The sequence below is a fragment of the Heterodontus francisci genome, chromosome 33 (assembly GCF_036365525.1).
Source record: "Heterodontus francisci isolate sHetFra1 chromosome 33, sHetFra1.hap1, whole genome shotgun sequence".
Taxonomy (NCBI): Eukaryota; Metazoa; Chordata; class Chondrichthyes; order Heterodontiformes; family Heterodontidae; genus Heterodontus; species Heterodontus francisci.
This window is the reverse complement of record NC_090403.1, coordinates 34,154,802-34,174,905: the sequence shown is the minus strand read 5'-3', so window position 1 is coordinate 34,174,905 and position 20,104 is coordinate 34,154,802. Positions and strand designations below refer to the sequence as shown.

Sequence of the window (20,104 nt, the reverse complement as noted above, 5' to 3'; positions counted from 1 at the left end):
AGAAACAGTTGTAAACCAAAAATACTTTTCCCCAGTTTACCTGTTTTTGAATGTATGTGTGTGTGCATGAGGGCTAGGAAGAATAAGGAGTTTCAAAAAATCTTTTCATATATAGATTTATCTCATTATTGTTTAAGACTTATTATTTCTTTTCTAGTAAATAGTTAATATTGTTGTTGTTTAAAGAAACCCGGATTGGTGTGCTTTATTCTGGGGGACAAATAGAGTGTCTAATTTGGCTATTCTTCGGTAGGTGGAAAACTTTCTTGATATGCTGTGACCTGTGGAGTAGTGGGACTGAGTTAACAGTGCATTTCTCCCATCTTGGTCATCACAATCAGTTGACTCCACAAGAAAAAACACATTAATTGGTCATTAGTTTCATTTGCCATTTCTGAGACTTCGGTGTCCATAACCTGCTACTATATTTGCCTATCTAATAACAGCAGTTCAAAATAAATTCATTGGTCATGAAGCACTTTGTGGTGTTCCAAGCATTAAAAATGCAAATTCTTTCCTGCTTACATATATACCAGATAAGGAAAGCCAATAATATAATAGTATGTAAGATAGCTGGTATTAATAACTGGTGCTGAGTTCACTCATACTCCTGGAGATTGCATTAGCTAGATGCACTATCATTCTCCACAACCCATTTGACCATAGAAGCCATAGTCCCAAAGAGACTTGTGTTTGTTTGTGCAGTTAACAGAATTAGGTTCCCAATCTGTAACAAGGGTTTTTACAGTGGAAATGTGGCTACGTTCCAAGTTCTTTCAACAAGCCTTGAAATTAAATCAATTAAGCGCCTTTGATGTGGCAAAAATTAAAGACTCGATCAAAAATGCACATAACTGCTATTTGAACTCTTCTGTAATTTGATTGAGCCTCTGTGGCTCGTTCTCAGAATGATGCTACAAGGTACACAATTAACTAAAAAAGTACATATGCTTTGAGTTTTTATCAGCTACTTGTTTATCAGCAGCAAGCTAACTGGCTGAAAACTAGAGTTCACGATGAGACTCATATCCCAGACAAACTATACTTTTATCGATTGCACATACGAGAAAGGACAAATTTTCATTTATTTAGCATCTTTCATGATCTCAGAATGTCCAAAAACACTTTACAGCCAACCAAACACTTTTTAAAGTTGTAATATTTTTATTTTATTATTTATTTAGAGATACAGCACTGAAAGAGGCCCTTCGGCCCACCGAGTGTGTGCTGACCAACAACCACCCATTTATACTAATCCTACATTAATCCCATATTCCCTACCACATCCCCACTATTCTCCTACGATCTACCTACACTAGGGGCAATTTATAATGGCCAATTTACCTATTAACCTACAAGTCTTTGGCTGTGGGAGGAAACCAGAGCACCCGGCGAAAACCCACGCGGTCACAGCGAGAACTTGCAAACTTCACACAGGCAGTACCCAGAATCGAACCCGGGTCGCTGGAGCTGTGAGGCTGCGGTGCTAACCACTGCGCCACTGTGCCACCCCCACAGTGGACATAGTAGCTAATTTGTGCATGGCAAGGTCCCACAAACAGCAAAGTGATAAATGATCAAATTATCTGTTTTAGTGATGTCAGTTGAGGGATAATTGTTGGACTGGACAATGAGAGAGCTCCCCTGCTGTTCTTTGAATACTATCATGGGACCTTTTATGTCTACTTGAGAGGGCGCTTTGGGCATTTGTTTAAGATCTCATCCAGAAGATAGTACTTCTGACATAATCACACTGGCTCAGTACTGCAGTGAAATGCCAACCTAGATTATGTGCTCAAGTCTTTGGGGTGGGGCTGGGACCAATGACCTTCTGAATCTGACACAGGATTGATACCACTGAGGTAAGGCATTAGAAAAGTACTCTGAATGAAACATATTCCCCCAAAATCGTTCTTCCATTTTAAATTTATTTGAGAAAATATGGCCTTTCATGAAAAGTTCCTTTCTCCATTGTCCCTTTTTAGACTTTGTGTGCCATGCCCTGCCTTTAATAAATGACAGGTGACATGATCCCAGACCTCAGCCAAAGGTTATTTGAAACTAGCCCTGTAGAGATGCATGAGAATGCTGGAATTTTCTCCATTCATAATGGACATCTTTGGTCTCCACTGGTACCATCATTTAACTGTGCAGCTGAGATTGAGAGCTTGGCATGTGGAAAAGCATGGACCAAAACTCATGTCTCCTGCTGTCCATGACACCATGCTGTGTAACAACTATCCTTCTTCTTTCCCCTTCCTTCTTGTGCCAACATTAATAAACTTCCTCAAGGGCTTGGTGAAAACATGGTGATCTCCACTGATGCTGATTAGCATATCAAGTGATGCAGATATTTCCCTTGCATCGATACAAGGGAGCTAAGTCCAGAAAGAAAATGCACTTTGTCTTGCTCTGCTTGGTCCCTATTTAAAAGTCTCAATCAACAAATAAACTGCCATGAAAGGAGTGCAATCTGTTTTAGTCCAAGGTATAAGATCTATGTCATAAAGTCAGAAGATACGTTAAGGATTCTACATTCCTGTAGATTGGCACAAATTCACTTCACAGTTTGGTACTTTCAATTGTGCTCCCCCAGGATGACTCCGAGAGGCTAATCCCATATTTTCCAGAAGAGGACTGAAGGAGTCTTTGAACTATGAGGCTTGGGAAAGAAGCAGCTCTTGTACATCTGATTAGTAACATTCAGTTGTAGCTGATTACTCTTGATTATCAAAAGTAGACACTAAGCAGGAAATATTCCATCATTTCTCACCTGTAATGAGTGTCAGGCTTTAAGAATGGAAAACATAAATAAACAGACACAACATATAACTTTTATATGATAGTGCCACCATTGGAAATAGTGAGAGTATGCACAAGTGCAACTCTCATAAATTGAAGAGGAGAGACAGAGAGCAGTTTCCTCCATTGCAATTGGTCATAAATAAGCACCTGACTGGAGCACACAGAGGAAAGAGGAGGATTACATGACAGTAAATTAAATAAAATAGATGGAACATCGGGTGGGCCATTATAGATGTGTGATCCCTGTCCAAATGCAAAAGTACAAAATTGGCTTGAAAAACTTCACCCAGGTGAGAAAAGAATTGAGTCAACTACCTGAAATTTCTTTAGGGTCTCTACCGATTGTTTGCCGTAACTTCAGTGCAAGATCGGCAAAAACCACTGAAATGGGGTTTCTGCTGCTCCTCTGCCAAATTTAAGGCAGTTGAACAGAAGAGGCCCGGACAGCACTTCCAGCGGTATGTCTTCTGACTTGACCACGGTTTCCCCAAATTTTCTGTCACTTGTTAAGAAAATCTATGTATCTAGCTGACTTGAGGGCAGAAACACGTGACTGTACCTTCCTGCTCGAGACCACAGGCGTTCATCTAAACTGCCAATAATCAAAGGAACCTTACGGAAAATGCTTCCTCAAACGAAGAAGAATGGTTAGCATTTTACACCTGCCAATCTCTCTATGGAGGAAGGTCCAGTTCATAAGCAACAACAGTAGGAACTGATGGAAATGAACAATACTTAGTTCTGACAATATCTGCATCTGAGTCCATCATTTGATTGACATTCTTGAAGAAGCCAAATGATTTCCTTAAGAGAAAATGTTGCCACCAAAACTTATAAAAGTAAACCAGATTCCAACTATAATTATATTTATGTTTGTCTTTTATTTCTATTTATTTGGGGATATTTTTGTTTAAATGGTGGATGTTAATGAAATCACAGAAAGGATTGTGTCGGCAGAGATTGCTTAGTGCCATGATGGAGCTGAATTTATATTAAATGAGATCGCCATTAATCCAAAGGGTTTTGGCAATCATCCAGTTTCAACTGTGCATGTTAAATCACTCTCTGGTCTCAAAAACTGTATCCCATTTATGTCACCAACAATATCTAAAAAAACTGTTTCAAAAAATAAACAAAAAACATAGCTTAGTAGAGCAGTATTTCTTAATCGGTCATTCATTCCCTAAGAAATGTATACACGATAAACAATACACTTCAGTGACTAAAGGAAGCTGCTTTTAAACCTTGATCTAGCAATACATTTGCCAGGTCAACCACTTTACTTTTCAATAAGTGCTTCACTCTTACTCCAGAAACCAGAAAACTGTGATCCTAGCATCCCATGTGGGCAAACTTTTAAGGGATGATCCAGGCATGTTACTATTTTTATATTCAGTGAAAAGTGAAGGAACCTCCATTAGCAATGGTGGAATGGGATCTAGGTGGAATTCTTGATTCACTTTTAATATTCACTCAATGTAAAGCTGTTGCCAACAAGATTAATCATTTACTAAGATGTATTTAAAAGGCATTCAAAACAAGTTATTGTAACCTTGTACAGATCATTGGAGAACAAAGTTTAAGACAGATATGTTTGAAAAGTAAAATTTGAAAATTAGTGGGCTGGAGTTTACATTTCCGTTGCCCGTCTGTCCCTGGCAATGGCATCAGGTGCTTCAGGGGCTTCGAGCCCTATATTGCAATTTAAAATTTAAAGGGACATTGTTTTTAAAAAAGTAAATAGCTTGATCCTGACCCTCTCCCACCCTGCAATAACCATAGAATTAAGTACCTGCCCTCTTCTCCCCCCCCCCCACCCCCCCAACCAAAACACTTATCTGGTGCTCCTGACCTTCCCCCACCCCAAGTTCAAACTTTAAACTTTACTCCTTCCCACCATCCCCTAGAGTAATTAAATTACTCTGATGCTGCCCACCCCGCACAGAAGAACTTATCTGCTCCCCGCCCCCCCTCCCCACCAGTGTTCCGCTTCAGATCTCCAGATGGAGATCCGAACGTGTGAGAGTGTCGGCCACCGGCACCAATATTGCACCGGAGTGGACAGTGGGAACAGGTTGGTCATTTATTCATTCTTTTACACTTTTTTAAACATGCAGATTTGGTTCCCATCGCCAAGTGGCTGGGGGTGGAGGGGGGGTGGGCTGCCACGAGGCCTTGCTGCTACCGGCAATATCAGGCCGGGCCTTTCCGCGTCGAGGCCCATGGCAGGCCTCTGCCAGACGCATTTTCTGGCCACCCCCGCCACGAGCCCCGACGTCAGGGGGGTCTGTCAAATCCAGCCCTGTATGTGAAATTTGACTAATGACTCCTATGTCTGAATTCATTCTCATTGAAGACAAGCAGTTTACGAGGAACAGACGCATTAAGCTTTGTCTATAAGTAGAGAATGCAGTATAGTGGACTGCTCAAACGATATGATTAATGTTGATATTCTGGGAATCCAGGACAACGAACAGTTCTATACACAAAAAGGCAGGCCACATATGGTTGGGGATCTCAGAGTGATGAAGGTTATACAACTGTTCATTCATCAGCTTGGAAAGCTAAAGGACATGGTTAGTTTGTTTGGGAAGTCAGCTATATTGAGTGCATAGAGAGAAACTGTTTCCACTGGCAGGAGGGCCAGTAAGCAAAGGACACAGATTTAAGATAATTGGCAAAAAAGCCAGTGGGGAGGTGGAGAATTTTTTTATGCAGCAGGTTGTTATGATTTGAAATGTATTCCCTGAAAGGGTGGTGGAAACAGATTCAATCATAACTTTTAAAAGGGAAGTAGGTATATACTTAAAAAGGAAACATTTGCAGGAAAAGGGGGAAGAGAAGGAAAGTGGGACTAATTGGATAGCTCTTTTAAAGAGCTGGCACAGGCATGATGGGCCGAATGGCCTCTTGCCGTTTTGTATGATTCTATGCATCAAGGACTTGAAAGTGAATGTAAAAGCCAGTTGTGGCTAAGTAATGTGGAATATTAAAGGAGAGAAACATGAACAAAATAGCTTTACCTGTTCAAAAGATATGAAAAATTGAACATTCAGAACTTCTGATACATGTTTAGCAAAATTTGTGAAAAAATTGGAAAGGATTCTGACCCACTTAAACCTTAACTAGAGACTGAAATTACAATCTGGAAAAGGAGATGTCCCGTGAAATTTATAATATAAAAAAACATTCTTTACAAGAACCACAACAGAACAATTCAGTGGCTGTAGAAATAGTTGGAGTTCTGTTAAGTAAACAGAACAGTGAGTTAACTCAGGCCAAAATGGCAAATCATAGAGTTTTAAGAATGAAAATTATAGGGTTAATAGGAATTCAGTATTTAACCAGCAGAAGTAAAATTTATAAAGTATATCACCACAGATTATAATCTCATGCCTCTGAGCACAGTATGAGGCTTATGCATTGTGTTTTAGTATATTATGTTTGTAGTGAGAAATGCACAGCTAAGAAAAGCGGAATAAGAAGATGATGACCAATGAATGAGGAAGGTTATGCAGACTACAACACACTGCAAGCATCCACAAGAAAGTCAATGAACTGGATCACTAACTTAATCTACCAAAGACCAGGTCATTCATTTATAAATGGTAATTTCAGACTCGGTAAATCTATTATGTTTTCAGATGACTTTCCTTCGCTTAGCTGATATATGACAATGCACTGAAATTATGTTTGTATCTATATCAAGTTATGTTGGAAATAATAGCCTGCACCTAGGTTATGATAAACGCTCAACCTAATTGCTGACTGCAAACTCAATGCTTAATGTCCACTATAAACTCAATGCTCAATTAAATGCCTGTTGTAACATCAATGAAAATGTTAGTTGTCTTAATTCAAGTATTTGCTTAAAGTAGTAATAGTTACAACATATGTGTCTGATAACTCTGGCGAGAGGCTGTTCGCTCTTTCAACTCCACTGTACTGTAATTCTATGTTAATTGGCTCAGGGGTAACTATTAAATTACTCTTGACTAGGGATGTTACCTTATAAACCTTCCATGTTCTAGTTTGTACGGTACAAAGGTTGACTGCATACCTCTGAATATCAGAAGTTTTGAGAGCATATTCAGCACATATGTGATGCGTTCAACTATCTACACAATATCTTACAAGGGCTAGAAGATTCAAGTACAAAATTAGTCAGCCTTAACAAACATTATTTGCAATTAAGAGATATTTTATTTCCCCATGGAGAAGTAGCTATGTTAACTAAATTCCCAGCTGAAGTAGGAAATGTGTCATTAATACCCTAAAACAAACAGTAATGGAAAATAAGGAAATGGCGGAGGAATTGAACAGATTTTGTGCATCTGTCTTCACTAAATAACATCCCAGAAATAATTTTACTAGGGAAAGGGACTGAGAAAATTATTAGAACTAAAATCTGACAAGACCCCCGGACCTGATGGACTTCATCTTAGGGTCTTAAAAGAAGTGGCTCCTCAGATAGTGGTGCATTGGTTTTAATTTTTCAAAATTCCCTAGATTCTGGAAAGGTCCCAGTGGATTGGAAAATAGCGAATGTAACTCCACTATTCAAGAAAGGAGGAAGACAGAAAGCAGGAAACTACAGGCCAGTTAGCTTAACATCTGTCATAGGGAAAATACTGGAATCTATTATTAAGGAGGTTATAGCAGGTCATTTAGAAAATCTCAATGCAATCAGGCAGAGTCAACATGGTTTTGTGAAAGGGAAATCGTGTTTCACTAAGTTATTAGAGTTCTTTGCGGAAGGAACAAGCAACGTGGATAAAGGGAACCTGTGGATGTGGTGTACTTGGATTTCCAAAAGGCATTTGACAAGGTGCCGCATCAAAGGTTACAAAACAAAATAAGAGCCCATGGTATAGCGGGTAACATATAGCATGAATAGAGGATTGGTTAGCTAACAAGAAACAGAGGCATAAATGGCATAAATGGGTCATTTTTAGGTTTTGCTTTTTATTCATTCATGGGATGTGGGCATCGCTCGCAAGGCCAGCATTTATTGCCCATCCCTAATTGCCCTTGAGCCAGGCCATTTCAGAGGGCATATAAGAGTCACATGTAGGCCAGACCAGGTAAGGACAGCAGATTTCCTTCCCTAAAGGACATTAATAAACCAGATAGGTTTTTACAGCAATCGACAATAGTTTCATGGCCATCATTAGACTAGTGTTTTAATTCCAGATTTATTAATTGAATTCAAATTCCACCTTCTGCTGTGGTGGGATTTGAACCCATGTCCCCAGAGCAATACCCTGGGTCTCTGGGTGACTAGTCCAGTGACAATACCACCATGCCACCGGTTGGCAGGCTGTAACTAGTTGAATGCCACAGGAAGCAGTGCTGGGGCCTCAACTATTTTCAATCTATATCAGTGATTTGGATGAAGGGACCAGATGTATGGTTGCTAAATTTGCAGATGACACCAAGATAGGTAGGAGAGTAAGTTGTGAAGAGGATATGAGTCTGCAAAGGGCTATAGATAGGTTAAATGAGTGGGCAAAGATTTGGCAGATGGAGTATAATGTGGGAAAGTGTGAACATGTCCACTTTGGTTGGAAGAATAGAAAAGCAATACATAATTTAAATGGAGAAATATTGCAGAATTCTGAGATGTAGAGGGATTTGGGTGTCCTAGTACACGAAACACAAAAAGGTAACGTGCTGGTACAGCAAGTGATTAAGAAGGCAAATGCAATGTTGTTGTTTATTGCAAGGGAAATGGAGTATAAAAGTAGAAGATGTTTTACTACAGTTGTGCAGGATATTGGTGAGACCACATCTAGAGTACGATGTACAGTTTTGGTTTCTTTACTTAAGAAAGGATATAATTGCATTGGTAGCAGTTCGGAGAAGGTTTACTCGACTGCTTTCTGGAATGAGAGAGTTATCTTAAGAGGAAAAGTTGGATAGGTTGGGTCTGTATTAATTGGAGTTTAGAACGATGAAAGGTGATCTAATTGAAACATACAAGATCCTGAGGGGACTTGGCAGGGTGAATGTTGAAAGGATATTTCCCCTTGTGGGAGAGACTAAAACTAGGGGGCACAGTTTAAAAATAAGGGGTCTTCCATTTAGGACAGAGATGAGGAGAAGTTTTTTTCTCTCAGAGGGTCGTGAGTCTGTGGTACTCTCTTCCTTACAGCACGGTGGAGGCAGGGTTATTGAATGTTTTTAAGGCAAAGGTAGATAGATTCTTGACAAACAAGGGAGAGAAAGGGTATCGGGGGTAGGCAGGAAAGTGGAGCTGAATGACCTACTCCTGCTCCTAGTTCGTATTTTCGTATGTAACAGATGGATGAAAATCTGGTAATAAATAGGTCTGAAGTTTGGAAGGATATATACAAATAGAGGTGTGGCAATAGATGGGACTTTCTATGCTTGAGCAGTTTGGCTGGGATTCTGCCCTTGCCAGTTACACTTCTGTTCACTAGGCCTTCTAGAGCTCCTGTGATGAGGATTCTTCATCTAACTCATCTATGTCAGGAAATTGCAGGAGGCTGTCAAGCGCAGACTGGGAGATGTCCGACTCACAGGAGTACAGCTCACAATAGTGTTCAGCCCAACGGGACATCTGTTTATTTCTGTCAATGAGTACGTCAACATCTGCCGACTTCAGGGGAGCAACTTTGGTGATGGCAGGACCAAGTGTCCTCATGATCCCTTCGTACATAGCTCGTAGATTTCCTTTGCCACGTGTAATTTGGATGCTGCGCTAGTCGCTCACACGGAAACTCAGCTTAAGTCTCATGGACTGTCTCTCCCTTGCCTATAACTTGTTCTCCATGACTATAAGCATCAAGAAAACCATCGTCATGGGCCAAGGTGTTGCATCTCTGCCCTGACCACACTAAATAACATCCCACTAGAAGTGGTTAGTAAATTCTGCTACCTGGGTCCATGGTACCAAACAATCTCTCCCTTGATGCAGAACTCGATACACGCATAGGGAAAGCAGCTACCACCTTTGCCCGACTTGTGAAACGCACATGGGATAACATCAAGCTGACCCATAGGGCCAAGCTGACAGTTTATAATGCCTATGTTCTCAGCACCTTGATGTATGGCTGTGAAACATGGGAGATTTAGAGCTACCAAGAAAAGAAACTCAATAATTTCCATCTTCACTATTTGTGGCACATTATGGGTATATCCTGGCAGGACAAAATCACAAATGCAGCAGTAATCTCAAAGGCAGAGCTCCCAAGTGTGTTGGTACTAATCAGAGGTGGCTTCCGTGGATTGGACACGTTCACAGGATGCAAGATTGTCGCGTACCCAAGGACCCCCTGTATGGTGAGGTAGCTGGGGCCAGATGACCAGTGGGCACCCAAAGCTCCACTTCAAGGATGCTTGCAAGCACGACATGAAGGGCTTAAATGTCGGCTATTGCACCTGGGAGTGAAGAGGTAATGATGAATTTAGGTGAAACATTAGTTCGGTCACAGTTTGAGTAGTGTGTGCAGTTGTGGAGTCATGGGATTATGATTTTCAGACAACCAGTTGCTACAGTAGCTTGGCAACAGGTGCCAACATCAAAAAAAACAACTCACAGCGTCACTTGGCAGCATCACGTGCAGCACTTGTGACAGAACCTGCCTCTCGAGGATTGGCCTTCACAGCCATCAACAAAGGTGCACCAAGAGAAGACACCCCACCTAAATGCTGTGTCTCCATTTTGGAAGGAATCCAACCAGTCAAATGCTGTGTGATATCTAATTATTCCTGAATTCCCAATACCTTGAAAATATCGTCTGAAAAAAGCTAACAGATCAGGGATGAACACATAGAATGTAAGATCACACAGGTTTCTGGAAATGACTTTTTTCCTGGGAGAAAGTGTTCAACCTTTTCTTAAGGGATGAAGTGAATTGAATTTGAAGCGTTATAGACTGGAGTGTATATGGACTCAAGTGGCTTAATAGGCCTGTTGCCTCTTCTCACTGCACGTTTTCTCATTCATGATAGCCTAGAGATGGGTTATCTGCCCGCCCTGTTCACCACATTTGGGGTGTGACCCAAGGAAATCACTGAAAAGGCAAAGAAAAAACAAAATGGTCTAATTTTGCTTACATTGTACTGTGCATGTGTTTACATTCATAAATGGCTTGTAATTTAGCACAAGATACTGTGAATGTAAGACAGCACAGACTGCCAGGCCAAGTGCTCATCATTAGTACTCATTTTAAGCAGATTTTGTCATATGCAACACAGTCAGTCAGCTGCAGCAATTCTGTTAAGTTTTGAGTTAGACCAAAGCATGGTGCAACAAAGCTTGCAATGCATCAGGGAATCTTCTAATACATTCAGTCTAGCAGAATACACTTTATTTGTAATATGATTAGAAAGGCCAAGAAATTGTCTCAGTGATCCTTGTAAATCTGTTTGATATAAAATGGAGTCTACCAAAGGTCGTTTTTTGATCCATGGTGCCAAATGTTATTTGGGTAACATTTAATAATAACAGTAAGACATGTGTCTACATCTGAAAGCTTTTATAATCACTGAAAAGAGCACCTTCAAACATGTTGCCAACTTATGTCTAAATGTCAGTCATGTAACACTGGAGTTGGCAATATTTAATCCCAACAATTTATGCTTGTGTACAAAGATAGCTTAATATCATGTAAATTAATGCAAACCAATGCAGAAATGCTAATAGATGCTTTCCAGTTTTTTATTCCACATGCACAAAGGTCAGCATTCTAGGCTTTGTTTCCGATTCTCTAATGTCTGCCATAATGACCACCGTGCTGTTACATATCAAAGAGTCTTTAAACATGAACCAAAAATACTTTAGTATAAAGGCCAATCTGTTGACATCACAGAGACGCAGGCAGATCTCTCTGTGGTGCACACTGCAGGGACTATATTGCATTCATTCAGAAAAGGAAAAATGTGTTTTAACTGCTAATTAATATTTACTAATATGCAGATTGGCACATTTGAATTCCATGTTGTGCTCTTATCTGAAATTTCCCTAAATTGTTTAATAAATATGATGAACAGTAATGCAAGCAGAAGGTGGGGCATGTTACAAAGCTCTTTTTGTGTTTTGTTCAATGTACACATTCAACATTTTCACACATTTTTAAACAAAATGCATGGCAGTGTTGATACTATGTCACACGTAAATGATTTGGACTTGCAAATTGGAAATACAATTTCAAAATTTGTGGAGGACACCAAATGGGGGAACAGGGGTTGGGGGTGGAACGGTACAGTTAATGCTGAGGAAGACGGTGACAAAATACAAGACGACATAATAAACTTGCAGAATGGGGGTGTGATTGGCAAATAAACTTCCATGTAGATAAGTGTAAGGTGGTGCATTTTGGTAGGAAGGTCACATACTGCTTGGAAAATCAGAGTCTAAATGATATGGCGGAGCAAAGGAATTTAGCGGTACAGATAGATAAATCAATAAAAGTAGCGGCACAGGTTAATAAGGCCATAAAAATAAACAAAGCACTGGGTTCACTTCTGGAGAGAACTGAAAAACAGAGAAGTTGTATAGAACCTTGGTGAGACCACACTTGGTGTACTGTGACCAGCTCTGGTCTTCATATTGTAAAAAGGATATAAAGCTGCTGGACAAAGTGCAAAAAAAGATTTTTGAAGGTAATACTAGAACTACGAGGTTATATTCGAAAAGATTGAACAATTGGGGCTCTTTTCTCTGGAAAAGAGAAGGCTGAGGGGTGATCTGATAGAGATATTTAAGGTTATGAAAGGGCTTGATAGGGTAGACATACAGAAGACGTTTCCATTTGTGGGGGAGACCAAAGCTAGGGGCCACAAATATAAGGTAGTCACTAACTCAATAAAAAATTCATGAGAAACTTCTTTAAGTGAATAGCACAGATGCATTAAAGAGGAAGCTAGATAAACACATAAGAGAGAAAGGAGTAGAAGGCTATGCTAATAGGGTTAGATGCAGAGGGATGGGAGGAGGCTCATGTGGAGCGTAAACACTGGCATGGACTGGTGGGCCAAATGGCCTGTTTCTGTGCTGAACATTCTAGATAGTTCTATATAATATAAATTGGATTGCTATTTTCTTTCTTTTTCGATCTTGTTTTTTTTTCCAAACGCTCAGTACTGATCACCAATGGGGGAATTGCCTTGCTGGAGTTGCTGAATGCGACAGTGTGACAGAGACTCAATCATCCTGATTCTTTAAGACTTGATTTTTAAACAGGGATTCTGAGATGAAGCTCCCTCTTTATTTGCATGTTTTAAATAACTATTGCCTGGACATTAGGCCATGTGATATTAGTATTAATTAGTTTATTTTAAGTGATTTAATGGCTCTGTTAAAATAGCAAAGTGAGGCCATATATAATGTGCCAAGAATTCATGCATTAATAAAAAGTAATTTCTAGACTAATTTTCACAGTGACTTGATCGCCATTCTACTGCAGCCCCCAATAACTGCCATTAAAACAGTGGATTTCCTCTGCTTTCTGTTTGCACAAAATTGTAAACTTATTATTTATCCTTAAGTTTATGATTTCATTACAAATAGCAGTGGAACTCTTCCCGCTAGATGCAAAATGCATACTTTGAAAGTATGTATACTTAGTAAGCACAAAAGTAATTTGTGATATCTGGAAGCAGAATAAGAACATGAGCAACAGTTCTACCAGGATCACTTTGTATGATATGATTTGACTTTAAACAAATTGTGCCAAAATAAGTCGTCCTCATAGGAATCTTACCTCATACAAGTAATCAAAGAGCTCTAATATTGTTAAAATGCTAGCACCTATAAACAAGCCCATCTGGCCGCCAATGTCACCTGCAAAGGAGAAAACACTGTCAGTAAAAATGATACTTCTGCAGAAGAGAGGTTGCGTTTTCCATTTAAATATGTAGATGGCTACAAATATCTTAATACTATCTCCCCTCTTGTATTAAGGGCTAAATGCTTTGCCCAGTACATCCTGAACCATCTAAATGAGAAAAATTCCAAGTTCCATCCCTGGCTCGATGGGAGCTACAGTAGGCTTCAGAGCTCCTAGACTTTAGAGGGGAAAACAAATAAGGGTCCCCACTGTCAAGTGCTGCCCAGTGACCCCTGCTGGAAAGGTCATAAGTGCAAATGTCAGGTGAGGATAGGATTAGGTTCAGCTGTGATACTGTCCATATTTGAATAGCTACCGACTCTGGGCTCATTAAAAATGACAACTTGAATGGGTTTCTGGAGTATTGATAGCATGATGAGAATGACACCTTAGCCGGGGCTGATGATCTGCAGTTTTAGGAGAGGAGCAGGGAAAAATGAAGGGGGTGGGGAATTCTTAATACATAGGGTTTTATGTAAAAATAATAGTTCAATGCTCACTCCTTGCAAAATGGTCCTTAACTCTTTCTTCTGTTCTACATAATTTTATTATTAAATGATGCTGCTCACAATAAAGATTCTGAACAACAGTAAACCAGTGTGGAGAAACAAAATATGCCCATGGCCATAACAGTGATGCATAAAACACAGATGGACATCAGCACAATTACTGATGCTTTCAGTAATGACCTGAAGTCATGAAAGACCTTTGTAGCTTGTGAACTGCACTGACCCATCATTGCCTGTACAAATTCAAGCTTGCCAGAAAGGCTGAAAATTACAACTTGAAAAAAAATGCAAAGAACACATTTTAAAAGTTCAAATATTATTAATATATGTAGTTCATATTGGTTTGGTTAATATTAGCAATGATAGGAATTTTAGGTAGCAATTTCAAAAATTACACTGATATCACTAACATGGTGACAAGTAGGTTATATGGGTAGTGTTCCAGCCAAATGGTGAGGGGTGTGGATGGTTCTCACTGTTCAATTCCCACCTGACCACAAGAAGTGTTTTTGTTAGTAGGGTTTAACCTCTTTGTGTTTTTTTTGTCAAATAAACAGACAGCGACAGATTTTCTTGTAGGTTTAAAATTGAAGATGAAATATTTATTGAGCAAGATGCCTTGTCCCGAAATTGTTGCAACTGCACCCGCTCACGCATTCACTCACGCGCACAAAAGACAGATAGAGAGGAAAAGAGGTAAATGGCTTGAAGTGAGGTAGGGTTTTGTGGTTCACGGTAAACCTGTTGAATTCTCTCGGAGGTCAAGTTCCCTTTAGTTGCAGGCCTAAACTGTTTGTAGATTTCTCTGCTGGTTGAAAGATCAGTTTGAAGACAGAGGATCACTTCCAATTCTCTGCTGCATTGTCAAAAATGTAGAATTTACAGCAGGGCTCCTTCCTTTTTTGCTTGTTGGATTTTCTCCCAGCTCTCAGCTGGACATGCTTTTGTGATGCTTCTTCCTGGGTCTCTCTCCAGAGAGCTACTTTTAAGGTGAAAAATAGTTTCATACCTTCGCCTCTGTTGGGACACACAGTTCTTCCTTGGGGTGACCGACCCAGGATGTGGCTACTTTACACCGTCTTTATTTCAGAAGAATGCATTCAATTCAAAAATGTCTCTTGAGTTTAGGATGGGTGCAATTGACACCTCTTAGCTTGGAATGTATTCTTTTGTTTGTTAACAGACAGTAGACAGTTTGAATATACAAAGTGAGGTCTTTTGACCTTTGGTGGCCATTTTGGAGCACACTGTCCACCTTTTCAAAAGAAAAGTCAATTTTTATAACTCTTCAGGTTGAGTTCTTGTAATTTCATTTTGTGAGTGTCACAGTCGTAAGATTAATAATATGGGCAAGGTCAATGAAATGAATTAGATTAGAAAGCCATGTAATACACTTAGTGAAAAATGTATGCTGACCACCGTGTTCCCTTTTTTATTTTTGCAAAATGTGTGCAATTTAATCATTTTTTAATGCCAAAATGTGTCTTTGACCTTCCTGATAAAAGAACAGGAAGATGATGGCAATCATAAACTAACCAAATTCAGAACAGGGCCTTCAGACATGTTGGGATAAGCTTGCAGCCTGGTGAGGCAAGCACAATTTCACTTGAAAGGCTCACTGCTGTGCATCAAGAAATGGAGGCAATACCGAGTAAACTGATTTCTGAGCGAGACACAATTATGTCTGTAATTATTCACATGAATGAACAACATGACAGCTAATGGCTTCTGCATGATTGAGACACAGTGTATGTGTCTGTTTCAACAATTAAATAAAATATTGGTGTTTAAATCAGCCACTCTTCCAAAAGCAATTTGGAGATAGCTCAGTGAAAGAACTGCCAAATTACATAACATTTGAGATCTGATTTTTCGTGGCGCTGCCAGTGGCATGCCACTACTAATATCACTGAGAAACTCCTCCACAATGGCAGAGATGGGCCTTGGGCAGTTGGTTTTCCATGTCAAGTGTGCCATGCAGCTTTAGGACAATGAAAAAGTTTGTTTAAACAAACTTGAAATGGTACTGTCCAGTGTGCCTTCCTATTTTAGGTTTCTGCCTTCCTTGATGGACCCTACAAGAACAGTGTGCACAAGTGAGGAGCAAACTTATTGCATTTTTCTAGATGCCAGAAAATGTTGGCTTCTTTTCCAGTCAGGTGTTTTGGACCAGACTGGCTGCAAGGCTTCAGTTGGCAATCTCCTTTGATGCAGCTCACAACTATAACTTTACTATTGGATAACCTTCACTCCAAAACAGCAGCTTTGTCTTTTGGTGCATTTCCTGTAGCAGGACATCCACGTCTTCAATGTCAAACCAAGCAGCATTGCTCTTGTATCTCAGTTGTGACACTCTAATCCATTACTCCACTTTTCTATTGCCACTACAACCTCCTCTGCAATAGCTAACTGCAGCTTTTTAACAGCTGGTGCTTTGATTAATTTCTGCTGCATGTAAAACTCTGGTAAAGCTTTTCCTGTACCTACTTAAATAGAGGGAAGGATTCTCATTAAAAAATTACAGCGATAGGCAAGCCTGTGCATTGGAACAGCTCAACACCATTTTTCCCATTATTGAAACACTGGGGCTCCAATGTCACATAAAAATCTGTGCAGAAAGTCTTTAAGAGCAGCTGAGATCTATCTCAGAGGATTCAGAATTCCCTGTGCATCTAGAAGGAAATAAAAAGCATCTTAGATGAAACCTGAAGCTGGAGGTTGAGATGACAGGAACATGACAGCAGATCTTTGACAGTTCTTTTCTTCGTTTGAAGAAAGCAAAAGATCAGTTCAACTTTGGCAGAGAAAAAAACTCTTTCAGTCAGTAACACAGGATCTTGTGGAATGCAGAATCAAATAGCATTTTATTTGTCGGAGTGTGATTATCACATACCGGAAGAAATTTTAGGCAACTGACATCATAGGCAAAGTCAGCATGTGAAATAGGCATCCTTGAGCCAAGCAGCCTTCGTTCTGCCCTTTACAAATGATATATACTTAAAGCTTCCAAAGATTAAAGAGCTTTTAAACAGGGATAATTCAGGGCATGTGAAACAGTTAACCCTGCAGCAATTATATCAGGAGAAACAATTTTCTCAGATGTTGAGCTGCAAAATTACTTCAGCCTTTGAGACAAACTACCAAGGCATTTATGTATCTTCTCTGACAGCTTACGGCTTGTGGAAAACCTTTAGAATTTTGTTTTGAGTTCACTGTTTGGATTCAGATGGACACAGATAAGATTGTTTTTGATATTTTACTCATTGTGCTAAGGCACAACATCAAAGTTTCACTGTCAGAAGTGCAGTGGAGACCTCAGTGCAGTCTCTAATCAATTGTTAGAAAGAAACAGCTCACACTTATGTAGGGCCTTTCACATCTTCAGGTAGTCTCAAAGTGATTCAGAACCAATTCGGTACTTTTGAAGTGTGGTCACCGTTGTTAAGTAGGCAAATGCTGCAGCCAATTTGCAAACAGCAAGGCCCCACAAACAGGGTATGAGACAAATGAGGAGTTCATCTCTTGTAGTGGAATTGGTTAAGGAATGGATGCCGGTCAGAACACTGGAGGAACTTCCTAGTCTCCTTCAAATCGTGCCAGACAATCTTTAACATTCATCTGCACAACCAGATAGAGTCAGTCTCAATCTAACATCTCATCAGAAGACTTCAGTGATGACAATGTGCTGTGATGAACTTGCAATAAATGGTAATTGAATCCTCTTTACTCCGTCATGTGGTGCTCCCTCTCCTCTGTGATGTTGGCATTCAAGGGTATGCCCTTAGGGAATTGCATACCTGCTCCTGAGAGCTCCTGACTGTGGATAGTGGATCAGGAGATCTGAAAATCTTGCAGTGGTTTGATCCTGTACAAGCAGTTAGAGGCAAGACCATATTGTGCAGGCAGAATTGTTAGAAAAAACACTTTAAAAAGTATATTCCAGGTGCAGAAATCTGTATTCAAATCCCCAGTCTCCGCTGTGCCAAAGAGTCCTCAAATCCAGCTGTATCATCCAATCTTGGCAGCTGCTTCACCTTATTTATCTCAATTTAACTTACCTAGCTTGCACTAGCAATGTAAACTCAGGAAACTTGCTGCTGCTGTGCCAATGTGTTTCACTTTGACATATACGAATGAGGTCAGTGGGGAGGCGGTGGGCAGATTGCAGGCAGGCTCAAAAATAAGGAGATGCAGCAAAAGAGAAGCATTTTAGGTGGAAATTGGAGAGTAACACCCAAATTTCCTGCCAAGAAAATTTTAATTCATTGTGAACAGTGAGGAAAATCACCCAATGCAATATTTATCTTGTTTTTTATTTTTTTTATTTAGAGATACAGCACTGAAACAGGCCCTTTGGCCCACCGTTTCTGTGCTGACCATAAACCACCCATTTATACTAATCCTACATTAATCCCATATTCCCTACCACATCCCCACCAGTCTCCTACCACCTACCTGCACTAGGGGCAATTTACCTATCAACCTGCAAGTCTTTGGCTGTGGGAGGAAACCGGAGCACACAGCAGAAACCCATGCGGTCACAGGGAGAACTTGCAAACTCCGCACAGGCAATACCCAGAACTGAACCCGGGTCGCTGGAGCTGTGATGCTAACCACTGCACCACTGTGCTGCCCGTAATGGAGTTGAAATTAGCCTCGAGTCATATTGAGACGCAATGCTAAATTACTTGTGCCATCTTCAAAAGAAAAGTACATCAATATAGTTTTTGTTGGTGAAAGGATCAATCAAAGCTCTTTGCTTCTCCTTAGTGAACATTTACATTCGGTAATATTTAAGGTCTGTTGTTACTTTCTAATATTACTGCACCTGAAGTTGCTCTAATGCTGCAGGAAATGTGTAGGTTTCTGTGAAGGGATTGTATTTATAGCTTTCTAAAGAGATGGAAGATGGCCCTTGTTGGCTCAGAAAGGCCAATTGTGTCTTTTAAGTAAGCACTAATGGGCACTCAGTGCAGCTCATTAAATCTGATCACTCACCAAGTAAGCCTGCCACTTCATAGGCTTTCTTCTGTTCAATAGTTTCATAGTTCAGTGCTTCAAAGAACACGTCCAGCACTAAAATATTCTCCCTGCAACACAAAAAAATTACAAAAAGCAAATGAAATGTTTGTTGTGTAAAGTACACAAAAGTGTGAAGGTAAGCATACAAATGTGAATGTAGATGTGAACTCACGAGCACGTTCACGTGTATGTATATAGGTGTGAGTGCATTTGTGTTTATCTACATACAGGTCAATTCTTGAAAATAAAATTGTTCCTACTTGGAACCGAATGTTGGTAGATTGCATTTTTGATACAGTGCTGTGCAAAACTGCATCACAAAGGCAACGTTAGACTGCATAGCACAACTGTACAACTTTAAAGAATCCAACTGTAAAATGCCTTTGACAGTTCCTATGTAATTTTTTTCCATTCATTCACATCAAATCTGTTCATGTTTCCCAGACATTTCAAATAAAAGGGGAATTATAGAACAGAAATGGCCAATTGATAGTTATTTCCTCAAGTAAATGGGAGACTCATCTTATTTGGGTGAGGTTACAATCCAATTGGAACTACTTTTTTTGCAAGCTGCCAGCAGTTAATAAAATTTGAAATAGCTGTATTAGTTCTCATAATCAGCAAGTGGCACCAAAAAGACTGGTGCTAAGTTCTCTGTTGCGTCAATGTTACAAAAGCATGCTGGCACTATCCATCTGGTGCAATGTAACAAGTCATACTGAGTCTCATTATCTATGACTGTCCTGTCAGCATCATAGTCATCAAGGTCACTGGCTTTCACAATCATCACAAACTCCCAAATCCTGGGAAAAATCCTGCAACCTCATACAATTAAAACAGAATTTGCCTTAGTCGCCATAAGTATTGGCCTTGGTAACCACGGCACTAATTCACAGTTATCAGCTGAGTGTA

General features: G+C 39.9%; 1 protein-coding gene across 2 annotated transcripts in view; it reads right to left on the bottom strand.

The window, feature by feature from the left end:
- Positions 1-20,104, bottom strand: part of asic2 (acid-sensing (proton-gated) ion channel 2) — a 460,127-nt gene that overhangs the window by 20,529 nt on the left and 419,494 nt on the right. For both annotated transcript variants that reach the window (XM_068013288.1, XM_068013289.1), the window contains exons 8-9: positions 19,169-19,260; positions 13,536-13,615 (exon numbers count right to left, since the gene is read on the bottom strand). In XM_068013288.1, coding sequence (XP_067869389.1) covers positions 13,536-13,615; positions 19,169-19,260 — 172 coding nt within the window. The remainder of the gene's footprint in view (positions 1-13,535; positions 13,616-19,168; positions 19,261-20,104) is intronic.